This window comes from Plecotus auritus (assembly GCF_963455305.1).
Source record: "Plecotus auritus genome assembly, chromosome: 8".
NCBI classification, from domain to species: Eukaryota; Metazoa; Chordata; class Mammalia; order Chiroptera; family Vespertilionidae; genus Plecotus; species Plecotus auritus.
In genome coordinates, this window is record NC_137782.1 from 20,339,932 (window position 1) to 20,359,540 (window position 19,609).

General features: G+C 44.1%; 1 protein-coding gene across 7 annotated transcripts in view; it reads right to left on the bottom strand.

Moving 5' to 3' along the window:
- FHOD3 (formin homology 2 domain containing 3) overlaps window positions 1–19,609 on the bottom strand; it is a 402,086-nt gene that overhangs the window by 77,103 nt on the left and 305,374 nt on the right. For 4 of the 7 annotated variants that reach the window (XM_080686376.1, XM_080686374.1, XM_080686377.1 and 1 more), the window contains 3 exons: window positions 19,348–19,461; window positions 8,961–9,095; window positions 1,463–1,513 (listed from right to left, as the gene is read on the bottom strand). In XM_080686376.1, coding sequence (XP_080542502.1) covers window positions 1,463–1,513; window positions 8,961–9,095; window positions 19,348–19,461 — 300 coding nt within the window. Of the gene's footprint in view, window positions 1–1,462; window positions 1,517–8,960; window positions 9,096–19,347; window positions 19,462–19,609 lie in introns of all 7 variants that reach the window. The other 3 variants (XM_080686375.1, XM_080686379.1, XM_080686378.1) reach the window with 3 other exon arrangements.

Here is a 19,609-nt window from a genome sequence, read left to right on the forward strand (position 1 = left end):
TATATTTTTTTAAAATGATACAAATTAGAGAAAGAGAAGTTTGTTTCTTTACCAGCATCTTTCATTCTACATTTGCTGTCCACAACTGGTGATGAGGATGGCAACAATCGATATGTTTTATTCATGAGGCTGACCTAAGCATCTAATTTTTAAATTGAACATAGACAGACTCCACTCCTCTATGCCCCAGTCTGTCCTGATCTATTTAGCTGATGGTGTCTAAAAAAAAAAAAAATGAGCACAGTTCCACTTTTTATTGGCAAAGTTCAGATATTGTTAGGTTCCCAGCTGGCTCTGGTATGAAACCAGCATTTCCATCTCTCCGTGAAGTAACCCCACCTGGTGGTGGAAGGAATAACTGCAGGGCTATAGGGTAAAAATTGGTCTTTTCTTTGTTCTACTTCCCAAAACATGCTTATCTAAATTAATCAGTGAACACATTAACTTTGTATCTTTTAATAGGGTTAAAAGCATGTTGCCACTGAAATTTTAAAAACCAGTTTACAGCTTAGATATTTGAAAGAAAGCTGTTTGTTCATTGGCTCATTTATTCCATGCATCTTTCCGGAGTGTCGAATATGTGCAAAGAATGGTGGCAGGCACTGGGACAACCTGGGAAAACCAGGCACAGTTCCTGCCACCGGGGAACTGCGTGCCATTCAGTAGGGCGACAGGGAAGTGACAGGCACATTCGGTGAGTGTCTCAGGTGGGTGTGGGCCCCCCACCCAGTGCCTGGCACAGCTCGTGTGGTCAAATATTTGTTGCCCGAATGCTGAGCACGTGACCTGGAAACATGCAGCAGGGACACCTCACACAGGCTCAGTAGTGGTAGCACAGGATATGGGAAATATATTCCATAGGTCAATATACAAATCAATGTGCTCACTTGAAGAAGAATTTTGGAGCAGACATATACAGTAGGTCCTCGGGTTACGTTGGAGATCGGTTCCTACGGTACAACGTTACGCAATTTTCACCGGAAGTCGGAACCCACCTACACAAGCACCTACATCACTCACATGGAGCACATACACAGCAGTAATGAAGTGAAACAGTAAAAAAAATTTAAAAGAAAGATAACAATTCCTGACCTTTACTTGTGGTAAATAGATAATAAAAAACATAAAGCACATATGCACATACGTCAAAATGACAGAACTTTTTTTTTTTTATAAATAAATGGGAGATGGTGACGTCACCATGAAATGACGTTAGTCGAGTCCAACGTAACCCGAGGACTGCCTGTATTTCACACCATGATGACACTAAATCAGAAACCTGTACTTCCTTGAAAAATGTAGATAACCTGACACTTACTGTGCAAAATGCCAGTTACCAAAGGTCTCAGGTCTCTTAGGGAAAGCTGTGATATTTTAATCCACACAGTCTCCACCGCATGCTTGGTTAGGAGTGCCAATTCACATGCAGTTTGGTTACATGGGGAAGAAGAGAGATACAAACCTTTCTTCTCTTGCTTGTCTTTGCTCCTCTCTTTTGTCTAAATACTCTCGGCTACTGAAAATAGATGGAAGAAACCAAATAGGGAAGAAAAAGAACAGAATTACATGCTCATAAGATTGCCAAGAAATTGCTAATAGTATATAATGAAAGCCCACTATTGCCTCATAAATGGAAAGGTGTAGTGAATTTTTAAAAACCAAGTGTAAAGACTGTGCTTTAAAAGTACTAAATATAATGGATCTTCTATAAAATCACTGAAATCATGGGATTGTTGGATTCGCTCACAGACATGACCAATTATTCTTTGGAAAGAAGAATGCATGCCTATGGGGGGAAGGGAGAAGAAAAATATTTTTTAAAGGTGAAATAATACATGAATAAAGTATAGCCATGACAAGCAACCTATAGCTTTCAGAGGCGATTCACATTCAGTCAAGCTCTGGTTGCGCCACAACTTCCACCTCAAGAATTAAATCTGAGCGGCTCTGAGGGTTGCTGTACTCCCCAGTTTGGATGTTGCTCCCACAGCCCAGGATCTCTCTCTGTGCCCCTCACATTCTGGCTCTCTGCAGGAATCCCCGGAGGTTCTCACTCTGTGCATTCTCTATAGCCTGTACCCAAGAGATGCCCAATTTTGTCCAATTTTAATGTTTGTTTTTCTGTTCCGCTGGTGAGGTCCCAACGTGAACCTAAGCTTAAGACTGTGTGATCAGAGAAACCAAGATGGCGGCATAGGTAAACACCTAAACTCCTGCCTCACACAACAATTTCAAAACTACAACTAAAAGACAAAACGGACATCATCCAGAACCACAGGAAGGCTGGCTGAGTGGAAATTCTACAACTAGAAGGAAAGAGAAAAGCACACTGAGACTCACAGGAGCTGTGGAAGGCAGAGGTACTGAGGCGCACACGCAGAGAGGGCTGGCAACTGAGTACAGGCCGGCTTTTTCAAGTGGGAGGAAGACAAAAGCTCCCAACTGCTCTGAACTCCAGTTCCGGGCGAGACTCTGGGAACCCAGACTCATACGGGGAGAAACTGGACTGTCTGGCAGCAGGTAAAACTCGAGGGCAGCTTTCTCTCAGAGGTGCTTGCAGCGATTACCACAGGACACTGAGAACCAGGGCCTCTTAAGGCAGGGTGGACGGGCGGCCATTGCAGTTTGCTCTGCCCTGAGATCCTGCCCCACGAAGCCATTGCTGCTTGCTCCACCCTGAGACTCCGCCCCATCCAAGCTAAGTGCAGAGGCTTTTGCAAGTCTTGTCTCATAAGGGTGTCTCCAGCACAGAAGTTCTCCCAGCGTAGACACAGCTGATCCTCACAACCAATTGGCCTGGAGGTCAATTCCTCCCAGTGATACCAACAACAATCAAGACTTAACTACAACAAGACTGTGCACACAGCCCACAAAGGGGTGCACCAAGAGTGTCCACCTCAGGTAACTGGGGAGGCTGAGCCACTGGGCCCTATAGGACACCTAGCACACAAAGCCACTCTATCAACTCAAGGAAGCAACCAAAATGTGGAGACAAAGAAACAGATCACAAATGAAAGAAATGGAGGAAAGCAAAGGACTGGATATAGAGTTCAAAACCACCGTTATAAGGCTTTTCAAGAATTTTCTAGAAAAGGCCAATAAATTTAGCGAGACCCTCGAGGATATGAAAAAGGACCAACTAGAAATTAAGCATACACTGACTGAAATAAAAAATAATATACAGAGATCCAACAGCAGACTAGAGGATCGCAAGAATCAAGCCAAAGATTTGAAATACAAAGAAGCAAAAAACACCCAACCAGAAAAGCAAAAAGAAAAAAGAATCCAAAAATTTGAAGATAGTGTAAGGAGCCTCTGGGACAACTTCAAGTGTACCAACATCCGAATTATGGGGGTGCCAGAAGAAGAGAGAGGGAGCAAGATACTGAAAACCTATTTGAAGAAATAATGACAGAAAACTTCCCTCACCTGGTGAAAGAAATAGACTTATAAGCCAGGAAGTGCAGAGAACCCCAAACAAAAGGAATCCAAAGAGGACCACACCAAGACACATCATAATTAAAATGCCAAGAGCAAGAGACAAAGAGAGAATATTAAAAGCAGCAAGAGAAAAACAGTTAGTTACCTACAAGGGAGCACCCATACGACTGTCAGCTGATTTCTCAACAGAAACTATGCAGGCCAGATGGGAGTGGCAAGAAATATTCAAAGTGATGAATAGCAAGAACCTACAACCAAGATTACTCTACCCAGCAAAGCTATCATTCAGAATTGAAGGGCAGATAAAGAGCTTCACAGATAAGAAAAACTAAAGGAGTTCATCACCACCAAACCAGTATTACATGAAATGCTGAAAGGTATTCTTTAAGAGGAAGAAAAAGAAAAAGGTAAAGATAAAAATTATGAACAACAAATACATATCTATCAACAAGTGAATCTAAAAATCAAGTGAATAAAAAAATCTGATGAACAGAATAAACTGGTGAATATAATAGAATCAGGGGCATAGAAAGGGAGTGGACTGACAATTCTCAGGGGGAAGAGGGTGTGGGGGGTGCGGGAAGAGACTGGACAAAAATCGTACACCTATGGATAAGGACTATGGGGGGCGGGTAAGGGCAGAGGGTGGGGTGGGAACCGGGTGGAGGGGAGCTATGGGGGGAAAAAAGAGGAATAATTGCAATCATCTGAACAATAAAGATTTATTTAAAAAAATAAAACAAAATAAATAAAAAATAAGTAAAGCATTATAAAAGAAAAACATATATATCCTCAAAAAAAAAAGACGGTGTGATCAGTCACCTCCCAATACCCCATTTATTTTCCTGGAGAATTCTGACATTATGGTTTTCTACACTGGGCCTATCATAGTTTGAGCATTCTACCCCTCGATGCCCTGGCAACTGGATATAAAGGATCAGTAAGTCAGAGCAACTGAAACAGGTTAGGAGAGGGAGAAAAAGCAACAGAGGCTCAAATTTTTATCCTTTATAAACATCCATCCTCATCACTTTTCATACTAGAAAGAAATTTTTCCATAACCCAAGAGGTTTAAGATCATATTCAACAAAAATAGCAGCAGATAAGGAACAACTTTTAGATGGAATGCCAGGGAAAAGGCACAGGAGCATAAACAACTTAAATCAATGTAATGGGTGGTGAAAGGTCAGCCATTTCAGTGTTCCCAGGACTACTTTATAAAGCTCTTCCCATTTCCTCTTTTGAATATCTTTTCAATCACATCGTCAGACTTTTAGGAAGAAACTGCCATCATTATAATTAAGAGTTGTGTGTGGTCTGTCTTGATGATCAGCATTCCTTCCTGGACAGGTTTATTTAATATTTTCTATCTATTATCTATCTATCTATCTATCTATCTATCTATCTATCTATCTATCATCTATATCTATCTATAGCTACCTATCATCTATCTATCATCTATATCTATCTATAGCTACCTATCATCTATCTATCATCTATATCTATCTATAGCTACCTATCATCTATCCATCCATCTATCTATCATCTATATCTAGCTATAGCTACCTATCATCTATCTATCTATCTATCTATCTATCTATCTATCTATCTATCATCTATATCTATCTATAGCCACCTATCATCTATCTATCTATCTATCTATCTATCTATCTATCTATCTAATCTATTGACAGAGTGAGGATTAGATCCAGACAATCCTTTTTCAGAGACCATGCTCATAGCTGTTCACTCTTTGCTCTTGGTACCAAATGGGTCTCATTTGTTATTTAAGAGCACAGAGAGATTCTGGTTATGATATATATTTTTTGTTACATATCATATATAGTAACATAATGACTAAGGTATTGCAATGCACTATGTACTCTTCTAGAACTCCAACATCATGAATGCTACACATTTAGGAATTATTCTATGTGTCCCTGAGGAACTGCTCATTTTTTTTTCAATGTTTTGTTTTGATTCTTAGATGATTTCTACTGTTCTGTCTAAAAGTCTTTGATTTTTTTCCTCATTTCCATTCAGCTATCGAGCCCAACCAATGAATTTTTTATTTTGGTGGTTGTTATTTTTCAGTTCCACTTAGTTCTTCCTTATACCTCCTATTTTTTTTTGCAGAGACTTCGCTTTTCATTTGTTTCAAAATTATTTGCCCTTACTTCTTAGAGCCTGTGTATAATAAATGCTTTAAAGTCTTTGTCTGATAAAGACAGCATCCTTTTGTGGTTAGCATATTTTGGTTTTCTTTTCCTTCTGAGTTAAGACTTGCCCTGGTTCTTTGTATGACAAGTTATTTTGGATTGCATTCTGCATATTTTTAAATATTTTGCAAAGAGACTCTGGGTCTTATTTACATTCTATGAAGAACCTTGCTTGTTTTCTTTTGTTTTCCTTTAGAAGGCAAACAACTAAGTTAGGTTCAGCCTATAAGTGCTGACTGTCTTTATGTATTAGTTCCAATATTAGCTCAATTTAAAAATATTTTAGTGCTATTGAAATCAAGCCCCATGTGTACCACCCAGTGGCCAGTCTGAGACCTGAGTGGTGGTTTGTCAGTACTTAGTTCTCAGTCTGCGGCTTGCTGTTTAGGTTCTGAGCCACCCCTGCACAAATCAGTACTCTCTTAATTTCTCAACTCTTTCCTATCATTTCCTGGCTTCCTTGGGTTGGTTTCCTGTCCTGGTCCTCCAGCCAGAAAGCTTGGGCTTTCTTTTCCCTGCTCTGCTGCACACTTTCAGTGACTCCATCCGCACCCAGGAAACGCAGCAGGACACAGAGAGAAGAACGGTGATGTGCCTAGTGCTCTCAGGGTCATAGCTCTTCTGGTCAGAGTTTTAGGCTCCTGCCTGGACACTGCTGCTATTCAGGGGCTTCTAAAACAACAACGCTTGGACACTGGGGTAGGAGAGAAGGAAAAAATATGATAAAACAGATTTTCTCCACTCTCTGACCCTTAGAAATTCCTTTTACTGCCCTTCAGCCCAGAAAGAGGGGCCTTCTCCCAGAGCTGTCAGTGCACACTTGGTAAGTGCCTCTGGGTTTCAGGGTGTCTGAGTATGAGCCAGGTGATAGTGGAGGGAAAAACGGTAAACTCTCACTGGTTAGGTGGGACATTGAATGCTAGTCTCCTCCTCCAAACCACCTGCTCTCTACACACCAGGGAGTTTTCGGAGCTCTACGCACTTGTCCACAATCTTTGGTGCACACGGTGATGCAGAAGAGACCGGAGGAGCAGAGAGACAGGACCCTGGACCAGTTTACAGAGGTTTTCAATCAAAATCTTTAGATGGGTAAGCTAATCTCTGAATTTTCCAGGTGTTTCAGCAAGATTCTCTGCTGCTATTTATGCAAATCTCCCAGAAAGCCCTGACATAGGAAGCCTTTAACCTGTTCAAGTGGTTTTTACAAATTGGTCTTTCCAAAAGAGATACCTCCCAGAGCTACATCGTGAGAAGTGGTGCATTCAGGTCTGGCGTTTCCATGTATCACATGGTAGAAACCTGACAGCTCAGGGCATGCCACCCAATCACGTGGGGACTGATGTTGGCTTACTCCATGCAGCCCATTAACCCAGTCTTACCAAAGCCAGGATCAGCATTTCAACACAGACTTGGGATATTTGTTTTCACATAGTAGTGAGGAACAGTTATGGCAACCTCACAGCTCTGCTCATAGTTTGGTCATTTCTACAATTACACATACTCTTCCTGGCTGCTGACAAAAAAAAAGTTCTTGAACCTGTAAACCCTCACTGACAATGCGTTACATTCTTTGTAGGTGTAACTGGGAGGAATTGATGGGACGATTTTTTGCCAAAGAAACTGGACGGAGGCAACAGGAAATGGAGATGGGGAGAGAAATGAAAAGAAGAATATAGAAGCTATAGGAGAGGTGACTGGAAGATGAAGGGAGAGATAAGTAGAAGGCAAGTAGGAAGGAGGGGAAGGAGGGAGGAAAGGATGAATGGAAGGAATTAAATGTGTAAGGACAGACTCGGCATGTGTTTTGCATTCCATAAAGTGCTGCACAGCATGAAGCCCAGGGCAGGGGAGTGACTGAAGGTGAGGATGGGAGAACAGGTGACCTGGCTGAAAACTGAGCAACATGGACTCAGCAGCCACACAGGCTAAGACGTGGAACCTGGCATGGGCCACACACAGGGTCATATTCTTGGAGCTGAACAGAGACCGGGAGATTGGGAGACAATGTCCTAGGAGTAATCAGCATAATGACCTTTCTTTACCCCGTAGGGGAAGATTATTGGTTTTATTTAAAAATTAAAGATTGCTACAGGGAATAAGAAGCAAACCAGGAAGTGAAAAAAGCATTTTCTTTTAGGCATCCAGTAGAATATAAATAAAACATGAATAGTTTAGGGGGAAATAGCAAGTTAATTTAAGACAATTAGGTTCTCTGTCCTTATTTTATTTTTTACTAAAATTAGTTCAACTTTATCTTTTTAAAAAAGTTTTACATAGGGCAGTTTATTTTCTGGTTATTCTGCTTTATTTTTTAAATATTTGTCTTTATTGTTGAAAGTATTACAACAATACTTTGTGTGTTTGTCTCCTTTGTGTGTTTTTTTCCTCATTTATCCCCTCTACCCCACACCCACCCCTCCCAGGCCTTCACCACACTATTGTGTATGTCCATGAGTTATTTATATCTACATATATAAAAGCCTAGGTGACCATTATAACTGAATGACCGGAATAACTGGTCAACCAGTCGCTATGATGTGCATTGACCATCAGGGGGCAGATGCTCAATGCAGGAGCTGCCCCCTGGTGGTCAGTGCACTCCCACAGCCAACCTCCTATGGCCAGCCAACCTCCCCCTGTCCTTCCCCCTGGCTGGCAAACCTCCCACGGCCCCTCCCCCCATCTGGCAGGCCCCATCCAGCTGACCCCTTCTGGCAGCCGGCAAGCCCGGCCCCAATCGGGACTGGGCGAGACGGCCCTGATAGGCCCTGATCACCAGTCAGGCCTAGGGACCCCACCCATGCATGAATTTTATGCACTGGGCCTCCAGTATGCATATAAATTCCCCAGTTAATCTCTATGTCCTCCCCCAACCCCCACCCTGTCTTCCCTCTGAAATTCATCAGTCTGTTTCATGCTTCTATGTCTCTGGATCTATTTTATTCATCAGTTTATTTTGTTTATTGGGTTCCACAAGATTCTCTCTCTTTAGAAAGGCCTGGATAAGACCATTTCAGATAAAGGAGGACTCACAAATACACGAATCCTTGATGGTATTTGGCTTGTTGGCTGTACTTCCTGCCATATGGTGAGAGGAGTGGGGGGGGGGAGAAGGGAAGGCTGTAACACACCAGATCTATACTATTGCAGGTATGTCTTGCTCTTCCATGAAAATAGAGACAAAATCCAAAGAAAATGCAAACTTCCTAACTCTGTAACACCATTATTAATCATACAGACCTGTAAAGGCAGGCACTTTCATTTCAATTCATTATTGTAGAAATTGGAAAATCCTCTTACCTGAACTTGTTCCTTTCTTCCCGTTCTATCCTCTGCAACCTTTCTTCTCTCTCCTGCCGCCGCCTCTCTCTCTCGGCTGCCAGGGACTCCTGGTGCTGCCTAAAGGATGATGTGAGAAGACCACTCAGTGATGACCTAAAGATATAATGAGTTCATGTTTTAGTGGGTTGGCCTACGATTAAAGGTACTGAAGTAGGAATCGATCAGACCTTGGTTAGAATTGAGGGTCCGCCGGGACCTAGGGAGTGCTTGGGGAAAATCCCCGAGCGTCTCAGGTCTTCTGTTTCAGGATCTCCATCTCTAAATGGAGATAAGTAACCTGCCACAGACACTTGGAGGACAAAACAATGTCATGTATAAAATATTAAGCATTCTGCACAGCAAAGAAACCATCCACAAAAGGAAAAGGCAACCTAGCGAATGGGAGAAAATATTTACAAATATCCAAAATGTATAAAGAGCTCATATAACTCAACAGCAAAAAAATTGGGTAGATCTGAACTGACATTTCTCCAAAGAGGACATACAGATGGCCAACAGCTACATGAAGAGAAGCTCAGCATCTCTAATCATGAGAAAAATGCAAACCCCAAGAAACAGGCAACTTTCCCCATCCCCATTGCTGCCATTCTGGGACATCTGCCATCCGAGACAGGACCTGGATTCCAGGCTTCCTCATGCTTTCTCTGCAGCCTGTCGCACACTGCGTCGGTGAGAGCCGAGCCTCCTCACCACGGGAGGGCACGGCTGGCCTCCCACAGCTGCTTTGGAGATGAGCCCCATGTGCAACCTTACCTTACTGTGCTGGCTCACGCATCAAGCATGAAGCGACTCTTCCAGGTGTGGCTGGCATCACACTCTGGCCTGTCCACTGGCCCTTCTGCAGGCTCCAGCCCTGGGCATGCAGCAATTCCTGCCCCTTCCCTTTTACTCTCCACCCTCCTGGCCAAGACCATGTGAGTCCTTCAGCAGAACTCACCCAGCTCCAGGTCCACCCTGCTTGGCTTCATAATTAAACCATTCTCCTGACAGCTTCCAAAAGCACCGCCTGCCACCAGCACCTTGTGTCCCACGGATTCCAGGCTTTACTGGCCCGGACTGAGGCCCATCCTTTCCATCTCCTCACTTCTTCTCCACTGAAGGCCAGCTTTACCCTCCCTTGTGCACTTACCTCTGTTCTAAACACCAAGTTTCTCCCAAACACAATCTCCCAGGGATCTCAGGACCATGTTTTTAAGGAAGATGTGAACTCTATTCTCTCATCTCCCTCTTTACCTTCCCTCCTGCACATACTCTCACCTGCCCACCAGGCAAACCCAGAGGCAAACTGCACGTTGTCTTACATTAGAGACTCGGTTTCCCAGACTTCTCACCAGAGATGTCCCTTGGGAGGACGGGCCATCTGTGCCTGGCTCCTCTCTCTCCAGCTTCTCTACGAAGGTTCATCACGGTGTTTACTACAATGGAACTCACTATGTGTGGATGGTGTGCTTATCTTCTGTTTCTGCGACTATGTGAGACCCTCATGACGTCAGGGGTAGGGTCGGAATGGATCAGTGTCAGATTCCCATGCCAAGCACAAGGTTGGCACATTGTGAACACTCAGTATTTTCTGAATGAAATATATACATATGTAATATTTGTGACTGTGTGAGTGTGTGTGTGTGTGTGTGTGTGTGTGTGTGTGTGTTCAGCCCCAAGGGCCAGGTTTCCAGCTGTCACTGGCTAAAATGGCATTGTTTATTGGCATTGTTCAAAGGTTACTGAATGAGAAAGGGGAGGAGGAGGTATCTATCTACCATTCTAAGTGTGTGTAACCATCTACACACCAAATTTCTCCCCAATTCAGTCTCTCCCATTTTACCACTAAAGCATCTCACTCATTGCTGGGCTTTGAGGTAAGGAGTGGGGAACTGAGATAAGAGAACAAATATCAGGAACCCAGGAATACATTTTCTGAAGGAAAAAAATCTCCCTCTTTTTGCTCTGTAACCTTTATACACCATCAGTGCAAAACCACTGTAGCCAATGACAACTGGAAAGCTGGCCATCGGGGGCCGTGACACAGCTGGGTGATGGCACAGGGCTCAGCTTATAGCACCGATGAGCTGTACCGTCTCCAGCTCTGCGGGTGTAGGAATTCTGGTCTGTGATAGTTGCACTTTCTTGTTACAGATCTCACCTAATGCTAAGTGTCACACACGCTGCTGTCACTTCCAAACAGAATTATAATACACACCTCTTACAGCTGCTCTGTACATCCTTTAGGTAAATAAGGGTGAGAGAATTGTCTAGTTAAAAAAATTCAATTCCGCTTTCCAAAGGAAGAAAACTCACGTGTTTGTTCGCCTGGTTATTTGCAAAGTGGCACAGGGGAATCGCATGCAAGAGACAGAAATGGCTGCTGCCTGAGAGTAAAGAGCTCTAAAGGCAGAAGACGGGGAAAGTGGGAACAGCACCAAGTGCCCTCTGCAAAGGCAAAACACCTCTTCACCCTTCCAGTGAACATGGATTCTCCTAAGCAATGTCCTGTTTGTCTTAATAAAGATTTTCCCCAAATCTAATCAAATGGCTAGTCCAGGAAGTAGAAGCATCTTCATCCTGTGGCTTTGTGGGACCCCGGTTCACTGCCACGGACCCCTGGAGGGTTGTGAACCCTGAGAAACAAATGGATAGACATATAATGATTCAAAGGGCTGAGAGCTGACATAGCGAAGTCTGGACCTAAGAGGATGTTACAGTTCATTCTGTCGGAAGAAGTCAGAGCCTCTGACAGGATGGATGGGTCTTAGAGGTTGTGACGGAATCCACCAAATGAAGAAAGGTGGAAGCTAGTCAAGGGGCAGAGCACATACGAAGGGAGGGGCCTCAGGAGAGACTGCTGTGTTCATGGGACATTTGCGGGGAGCGGAGGGGTGGGGTGGGCTAAAGGACAGAGAGGATGGGGGGAAAGCTGGAAGATGCATACAGGAACCAAACATGAGGCATCCTCCAGGCGACAGTAACCAGCTGGGTTGTGTCCATAGGCAGTTGGAGTCATCAAGGTTTCTAAGCAGGAAAAGTCAACTGCTCAGATGTGCATTTCAGAAAGGATAGAAGACATACACCACTGCAATATAGAGTCTGGGCATGACGTAGATCTGGAACTAAATCTGTGGTTGTAGAAACCATGAGGAGGAGTCAGATTCAAAATGCATGTGGGAGGAAGAATCACTAGCATCTGATAGGCGCCCAGCGTCTCCCCACAGGCAGAGGGCTGAGCCAGAGCCCGGATTCCCAACGCCCACAGTTGTTACATAAAACTGCCATCAGGGAGCCAGATCCTATTGTAAACTCACTCTGTCAACTGACCGGTGCTTCTCCTCTGCACTTTGGATGTAACACGATCAATTAATCAGGACCACATTGTGCCTTACAGGAACTCCTCGTCTGTAACGAGATTGCTATCAGGGAGTAGCAGCCGCCAAGGGGGGTGGAGGGGGGAGGGTCTGCTTGCTGCGTGGCTCAGCACAAGCTTGTGGCTGCTTTGGATGGTAGGGAACTGTCCACATTGATAGCCTTTATTTCCTGCTGGCAGTAGTGAACTGAGTACCATTAACTGTGATCACACAAAAAGGCATGATTTTATCCCATCTTCCGTGCTTTTTCTCAATGATTATTTTACATATACTTGAATCAACTGAAAAGAAAAAGTTTACCTACAGCCCCATTGGACAGTGGGGCTCTTGATGCAACTGACACGCAATTTTAAAAGTACTGTGTAGCCCAGCCAGCATGGCTCAGTGGTTGAGTGTTGACCGATGAACCAGGAGGTCACGGTTCAATTCTCAGTTAGGGTATATCCATGAGTAGCAAGTCCGATTTCCAGTGGGGGGCATGCAGGAAGCAGCTGATCAATGATTCTATCTCACCATTGATGTTTCTATCTCTCTCTCTCTCCCTCTCCCTTCTTCTCTGAAGTCAATAAAAATATATTAAAAATAAATAAATAAATAAGAAGTACTGTGTAGATCAAGTGATAGACCACAGCCAACAAGTATTTGGGATCCAGACAAACACATGGGTCATATAATTGAAAAAAGCAATGATCTGAAAACCAGACAAGTAGAACCTCAAGGCACAGGGAGATACTAGTGGAGCAAGAAGTGATAAAAGCCAAAATTGACTAAAAGGGGAAAACAAAGCACACACAGAACAGTCACATGGAGGAGGAAGTCGGGATGAAGAAGACATAGGTAGCAGCAAATTCACTCAGGGCCATTGTCAGCAGTCCTGCCACGCAAGTAAGAACTGCAAAAGCTAACATCCCTGAAAAGAGGTAGAAAGACATGGACACAGACACCATCATTCTGAGGGAGGAGCGACCACACCAGTGTGGAAGCAGGTCACAGGGAGTAAGGTTCCACCATGGGGAGTTGAGCTGGAAGGAGAAGCCAGCACTCAGCACCAAAGGCTCCCATGCTCCTAGTCTTAGCTCCAAGGTCCCAACTTCCTTACACATTCTCTGGCTCTTTATCCCAGCCACGAATTTCTGCAAAGGCCCACAAGATGGAGATGTCCCCACAAGGATGGGAAGAGAATGCCATCTGCCTTTCCCAACTTCCAGGAACCACAAATTCATGTGTTGTGATTACTGTTTGCTTGCTTGCTTGCTTGTTTCATTTAAATACTTGACCATGAATGGTTCAACTATTCCTATAATTACGTTTCCCTTTAACAAGAAAACATTTAGAGCTTTTCCACTCAAAAAGTACATTTTTTTTTTCAAAATTGAAGCATTTTAAAAGTCGGCTTTCATTACACAGTTGCATCTTGTATCCCTGAGGGCCTTTGCAAATAATCTGGTTTTCCTATTTTGTTTCAGCACAATTCAAGTTCCAATGTCATGAAAACTAATGCTATACTGTCTCTTTCTAAAAGAGAGCCCTATAAACAAAGCTGTGATAGCAGATGTGGAGATGGATTGATTTTGATTCCCTTGTTTTGACTTCGTTTTGTATACTGTTTCTTCAGTTCCTTCCTTTCTGGGTCAATTTATCATTCCATGTTTTATTAACATCCAACCCAATGACATGCTTGGGGAGACTCTGGGAAACTCGAAGTGCAGACTGATGCTCAGGAATCATGTCCAAGGCGGCCGGCCTTCCCCAAGGGCTGCTTTAGTTGGCCCGGTTTTCCCAGGACTTCTGAGAAGAGAGTCTTCTTTCCAAGTCAAGGGTATGAAGTCCTAAAGTCCTGAGTTCTACCCTGGAACACGTTAGTAGTCAGGGGTGTGCTGCCAGATGTGGGTTCTCATCGCAAAAATGCAACTATTGTTCATAACAGTTCAATGTCTTTCCTAAGAAAAAAGTTTTTCTTTTTGATTTCAATAAAATATGGATATGTGAAACATTTCAACAATAAATCTTACACATTTCACTGAAGAACATACCTCACTCAAAACAATCATAGAGCTCCATAAGGCAAAAAATTATCACAGATGTGAAAATAGATTATGGGTGACATGCAAATAATTCAGTTGTCAAAAATAAAAAAGAAAACATTAAACTATACAAAAAACACATTGAGAAACCAAGATGGCGGCATAGGTAAACACCTAAACTGCTGCCTCGTACAACAATTTCAAAACTACAACTAAAAGACAGAACGGACATCATCCAGAACCACAGGAAGGCTGGCTGAGTGGAAATTCTACAACTAGAAGGAAAGAAAAAAGCACACTGAGACTCAGAGGAGCTGCAGGAGGCAGAGGTACTGAGAGGCACGCATGGAGAGGACTGGCAACTGAGTACACGGCTGGCTCTCTCAAGTGGGAGGGAGACAAAAGCTCCCGACTGCACTGAACTCCAGTTTCAGGCGAGACTCTGGGGACCCAGACTCATACGGGGTGAAACTAGACTGTCAGGAAAGAGAAAAGTACACTGAGACTCACAGGAGCTGCAGAAGGCAGAGGTACCGAAGCGCGCGCACGGAGAGGGCAGGCAACTGAGTACGCAGCTGGCTTTCTCAAGCGGGAGGTAGACAAAAGCTCCTGACTGCACTGAACTCCAGTTCCGGGCAAGACTCTGGGGACCCAGACTCATTCGGAGAGAAACTGGACTGTCTGGCAGTGGGAGGAACTCGAGGGTGGCTTTCTCTCAGAGGTGCTTGCAGCGATTACCACGGGACACTGAGACACAGGGGCCTATTAGGGCAGCGCTGATGGGAAACCAATGCTGTCTGCTCCACCCTGAGACTCCACCCCATCCAAGCTGAGCACAGAGGCTTTTGCAAGTCTTGTCTCATAAGGGTGTCTCCAGCATAGAAGTTCTCCCAGTGTAGACACAGCTGATCCTCACAACCAATTGGCCTGGAGGTCAATTCCTCCCAGTGATACCAACAACAATCAAGACTTAACTACAATAAGACTGTGCACACAGCCCACAAAGGGGTGCACCAAGAGTGTCCACCTCAGGTAACTGGGGAGGCTGAGCCACTGGGCCCTATAGGACACCTAGCACACAAAGCCACTCTATCAACTCAGGGAAGCAGCCAAAATGTGGAGACAAAGAAACAGATCACAAATGAAAGAAATGGAGGAAAGCAAAGGACTGGATATAGAGTTCAAAACCACCATTATAAGGTTTTTCAAGAATTTTCTAGAAAAGGCCAATAAATTTAGCAAGACCCTCAAGGATATGAAAAAGGATCAACTAGAAATTAAGCATACACTGACTGAAATAAAAAAATATTATACAGAGATCCAACAGCAGACTAGAGGATCGCAAGAATCAAGCCAAAGATTTGAAATACAAAGAAGCAAAAAACACCCAACCAGAAAAGCAAAAAGAAAAAAGAATCCAAAAATATGAAGATAGTGTAAGGAGCCTCTGGGACAACTTCAAGCGTACCAACATCCAAATTATGGGGGTGCCAGAAGAGGAGAGAGAGAGAGAGCAAGATACTGAAAACCTATTTGAAGAAATAATGACAGAAAACTTCCCTCACCTGGTGAAAGAAATAGACTTACAAGCCAGGAAGCCCACAGAACCCCAAACAAAAGGAATCCAAAGAGGACCACACCAAGACACATCATAATTAAAATGCCAAGAGCAAGAGACAAAGAGAGAATATTAAAAGCAGCAAGAGAAAAACAGTTAGTTACCTACAAGGGAGCACCCATACGACTGTCAGCTATTTCTCAACAGAAACTATGCAGGCCAGATGGGAGTGGCAAGAAATATTCAAAGTGATGAATAGCAAGAACCTACAACCAAGATTACTCTACCCAGCAAAGCTATCATTCAGAATTGAAGGGCAGATAAAGAGCTTCACAGATAAGAAAAAGCTAAAGGAGTTCATCACCACCAAACCAGTATTACATGAAATGCTGAAAGGTATTCTTTAAGAGGAAGAAGAAGAAAAAGGTAAAGATAAAAATTATGAACAACAAATACATATCTATCAACAAGTGAATCTAAAAATCAAGTGAATAAAAAAATCTGATGAACAGAATAAACTGGTGAATATAATAGAATCAGGGGCATAGAAAGGGAGTGGACTGACAATTCTTGGGGGGGAAAGGGGTGTGGGGGGTGCGGGAAGAGACTGGACAAAAATCATATACCTATGGATGAGGACAGTGGCGGGGGGGTAAGGGCAGAGGGTGGGGTGGGAACCAGGTGGAGGGGAGCTATGGGGGAAAAAAGGAACAATTGTAATAATCTGAACAATAAAGATTTATTAAATTAAAAAAAATAAATAGATTTTTAAAAAACTCACATTATCATAAATGCACCTGGCATAATATGCTTGTGCAATGGAGCACAAATATGATTTGGAGTTGAGAACCCCTCTTATTTTTCTTTTGTTACAGTCACAAAGCATAAGCCAGCAAGGTGAGAGTAAGAAGGGATGATGCATCCAGGCCTGATGGTTTCATAGTCTTAATAATGAAAATGCACATCCAATGTTTCAAATGATTCATTACAGGTTTTTTCAAAGCCACAAACAGTGAGAGTTGAAGACACATGCAAATGGAAAGAAGCAATAGACCCTCTGAATCTACTTTACCCACTGGTGGATCCAGTGGATGGCAAAGGTACTGAATTTCCTGTGCAGAAATGCACTGTGAGAGGGAACAGGCCGCTGGGAAGGAGCTCCTGCCACTGCTGTCCCCAGGGATCAGGTCTCGGCACACAGGCTCCCAGAGGGATTTCATCCAGCACCTTCTTCACGCTGAGGACCGTGGAGCCCACATCTCCCCGGGTGTCATAGATGCCTCATACCTTGCATGTCCCAGGTGGACATCTCCACCCTCCATCTGCTCTTCCTCCAGGATCTTCTCTCTCAGTTCCTTTATTCTCATACCCACATGCAAGCCTGACCCCTCACTCCCTTCGCTTCCCCTGCTCTCACCCTCCTGGTGGCAGCCAAGTCTGCCCAAACTCACTTCTCCCCGCAAGCCCCTGGGTCACTAGCCTTCTTGGGCATGGTCATCTCTCTCGGACTTGGAGGCAGCCTTGCCCCTCTAGGTGCCATTCATTGATGTGTTAGAGGACATCACCAGCTGCTTCCAAACCTGAACAGCCCTGTGGCCTCAGGATAGAGACCAACCTCCTCCCCAGGGCAATCAAGGTGCTCCTGGATCCAGCCCTACTCTTCCTCCTCCAATTTCTCCCCCAGGAGACACTCAGCTAGATCAAGAAGGGAAGGAAACACAGACAGGAATCCTTCAGGAGCCTGTACCCCTGGATCTTCCAGCTTAAACCTGACATGGGTCTCTAGGAGTCAGAAAGAGGGTAGAGGCCGGGACTTCACCCTTAGGACCAGGGAGGAACTTCCCCTAAGCCCAGGACTTCGGAAACTTGCAGACCTCCTGCCTTATAACTTCTCACCTTCAAGGGCCTCCAAACAGTTCCCCAACCAATGAGTGGGCAATTCACCCAATTACCAAGCGTTGGCTGCCGCTCTGCTGTGGCCAGAGTTGGGTACTGTGGAGGACACAGCATGGAATGGAGCCTGCTGCCCACTCCCGAGGAGCTGGGAGCCTCACAGGTGTGAGATGTCTCCTGTAAGATGGGTCAGACTCTCATATTCCTCACTTTGGCCCCAAATCCTCCATCCCATATGACAAGGATCTTCTTTATTAGTGACCTCTCTGGGAGCAAGGCAACCTCAGCTGACACCAAGAAGAGGTGCCCCAGGGTAAAGGACAGAGGGTGTCTTCAGGGTAATCACCTTGTGACCTCATTACCAAGACCTAACTGAGCCTGAATATGCCCAGGCCAGGGCCACACTGGGCTATGGAACCTGAGAGTTTGACACTGTGGGGCTTACATAGCATCTTAAAAATTAATGCTGAGGGGTGGCAGGGCAAACCACATTGTACAACCCTTCTTCCCTGGGCTGTGAGGTCTTGCCTGCTCCACATCCTGACCAGATCTCTCATCGCCAGCCAAACACACTCTCCAATACACAGGAGAGGACCAGAACGCGATACCCAGATCGAATGTGTTTCAGATTCAGGATTTGCAGCAAATGACCCCTGGGGCATCATTCATGTCTAGATTTCTGACCAATCATGAGCTGCTGGACATTATACTCCATCATCACACATTGTCACTTCCCACGGGACTCACATGGGGGGTGGGGGGAGTGCACAGAGCACTTTCACATGTACCTTCCATCTGTTTATCAAAACCACCCTCTAAGGTAAGGGTTGGAAGAATTGGCATTTTACCCTTAGGATGCAATAACTTCCCAGTGAGTTGGGCCCTAGCCAGTGTTCTCTAACTCAGCACTCTTGCCATATAAGGGTAACTGTTTTCAACTGTTCTAAAATTACAGGACCTACCTACCCTTCCCTGTGAACACATCCTTGTGCAATCAGGAGTAAGAGTAAGGTAATTTCTGCTGGTCTAATACTCCTGCCAAGTTAAATTCCTTCCCTGGACCCATACAATTCTTTTCTCTTCTGGTAGGTCCTGGATTAATTACACAACACCTTAATGGGCCCACTACCGACTTACACAGAATTAATCATTCAGAGGTGAAAATTGATGTGTGTAAGACAAATTGCAGAGCTTATGCTAGATTTAGAACAGCTTTTGAGGGGTGAATCAAATCATTTATGTTTAAATGTTTTGGAAAAATAGTTCTATACTTTCCATGGAAAGTGGGTAGGGAGATGAGATAATAATAACAAAATATCTCTAATAAATTATTTACTGACTAAATAGTGTGAAAGAAAGAAAACAGTCTTGCCTGTGGGATATATTCTGGAAAAGAAAATACTCCAGATTATACTTTTATTGACACTTTTCCATTAGGCACTCTTCATCAAATGGATCCCCTTTACGTGAGGACAGTGAAGCCATCAGAATGCTCCCTATAAGATAAGACCCACCTGTCCAGCCTGGGCTCCTGGGGAGTTGGAAGAGATGATGTGGAAGCGGTGGGCACAGCGGATCCAGACGAAGGTCTTGAAGAGTGATAAGAGTGGTTGCCAAAGTTGTTGTATCTAAAGAGTGCAGAGGATTAAGTTGGGAGCAAGGAGAGACAAAGAAATGAGTACAAGTCAGTAAATAAGGAATAGCAAATTATCTTAAATTTTCCAAGAGAAACAGGTCTGGAAATGCTAACACTGTCAGTGATGCCACTAATGCCAA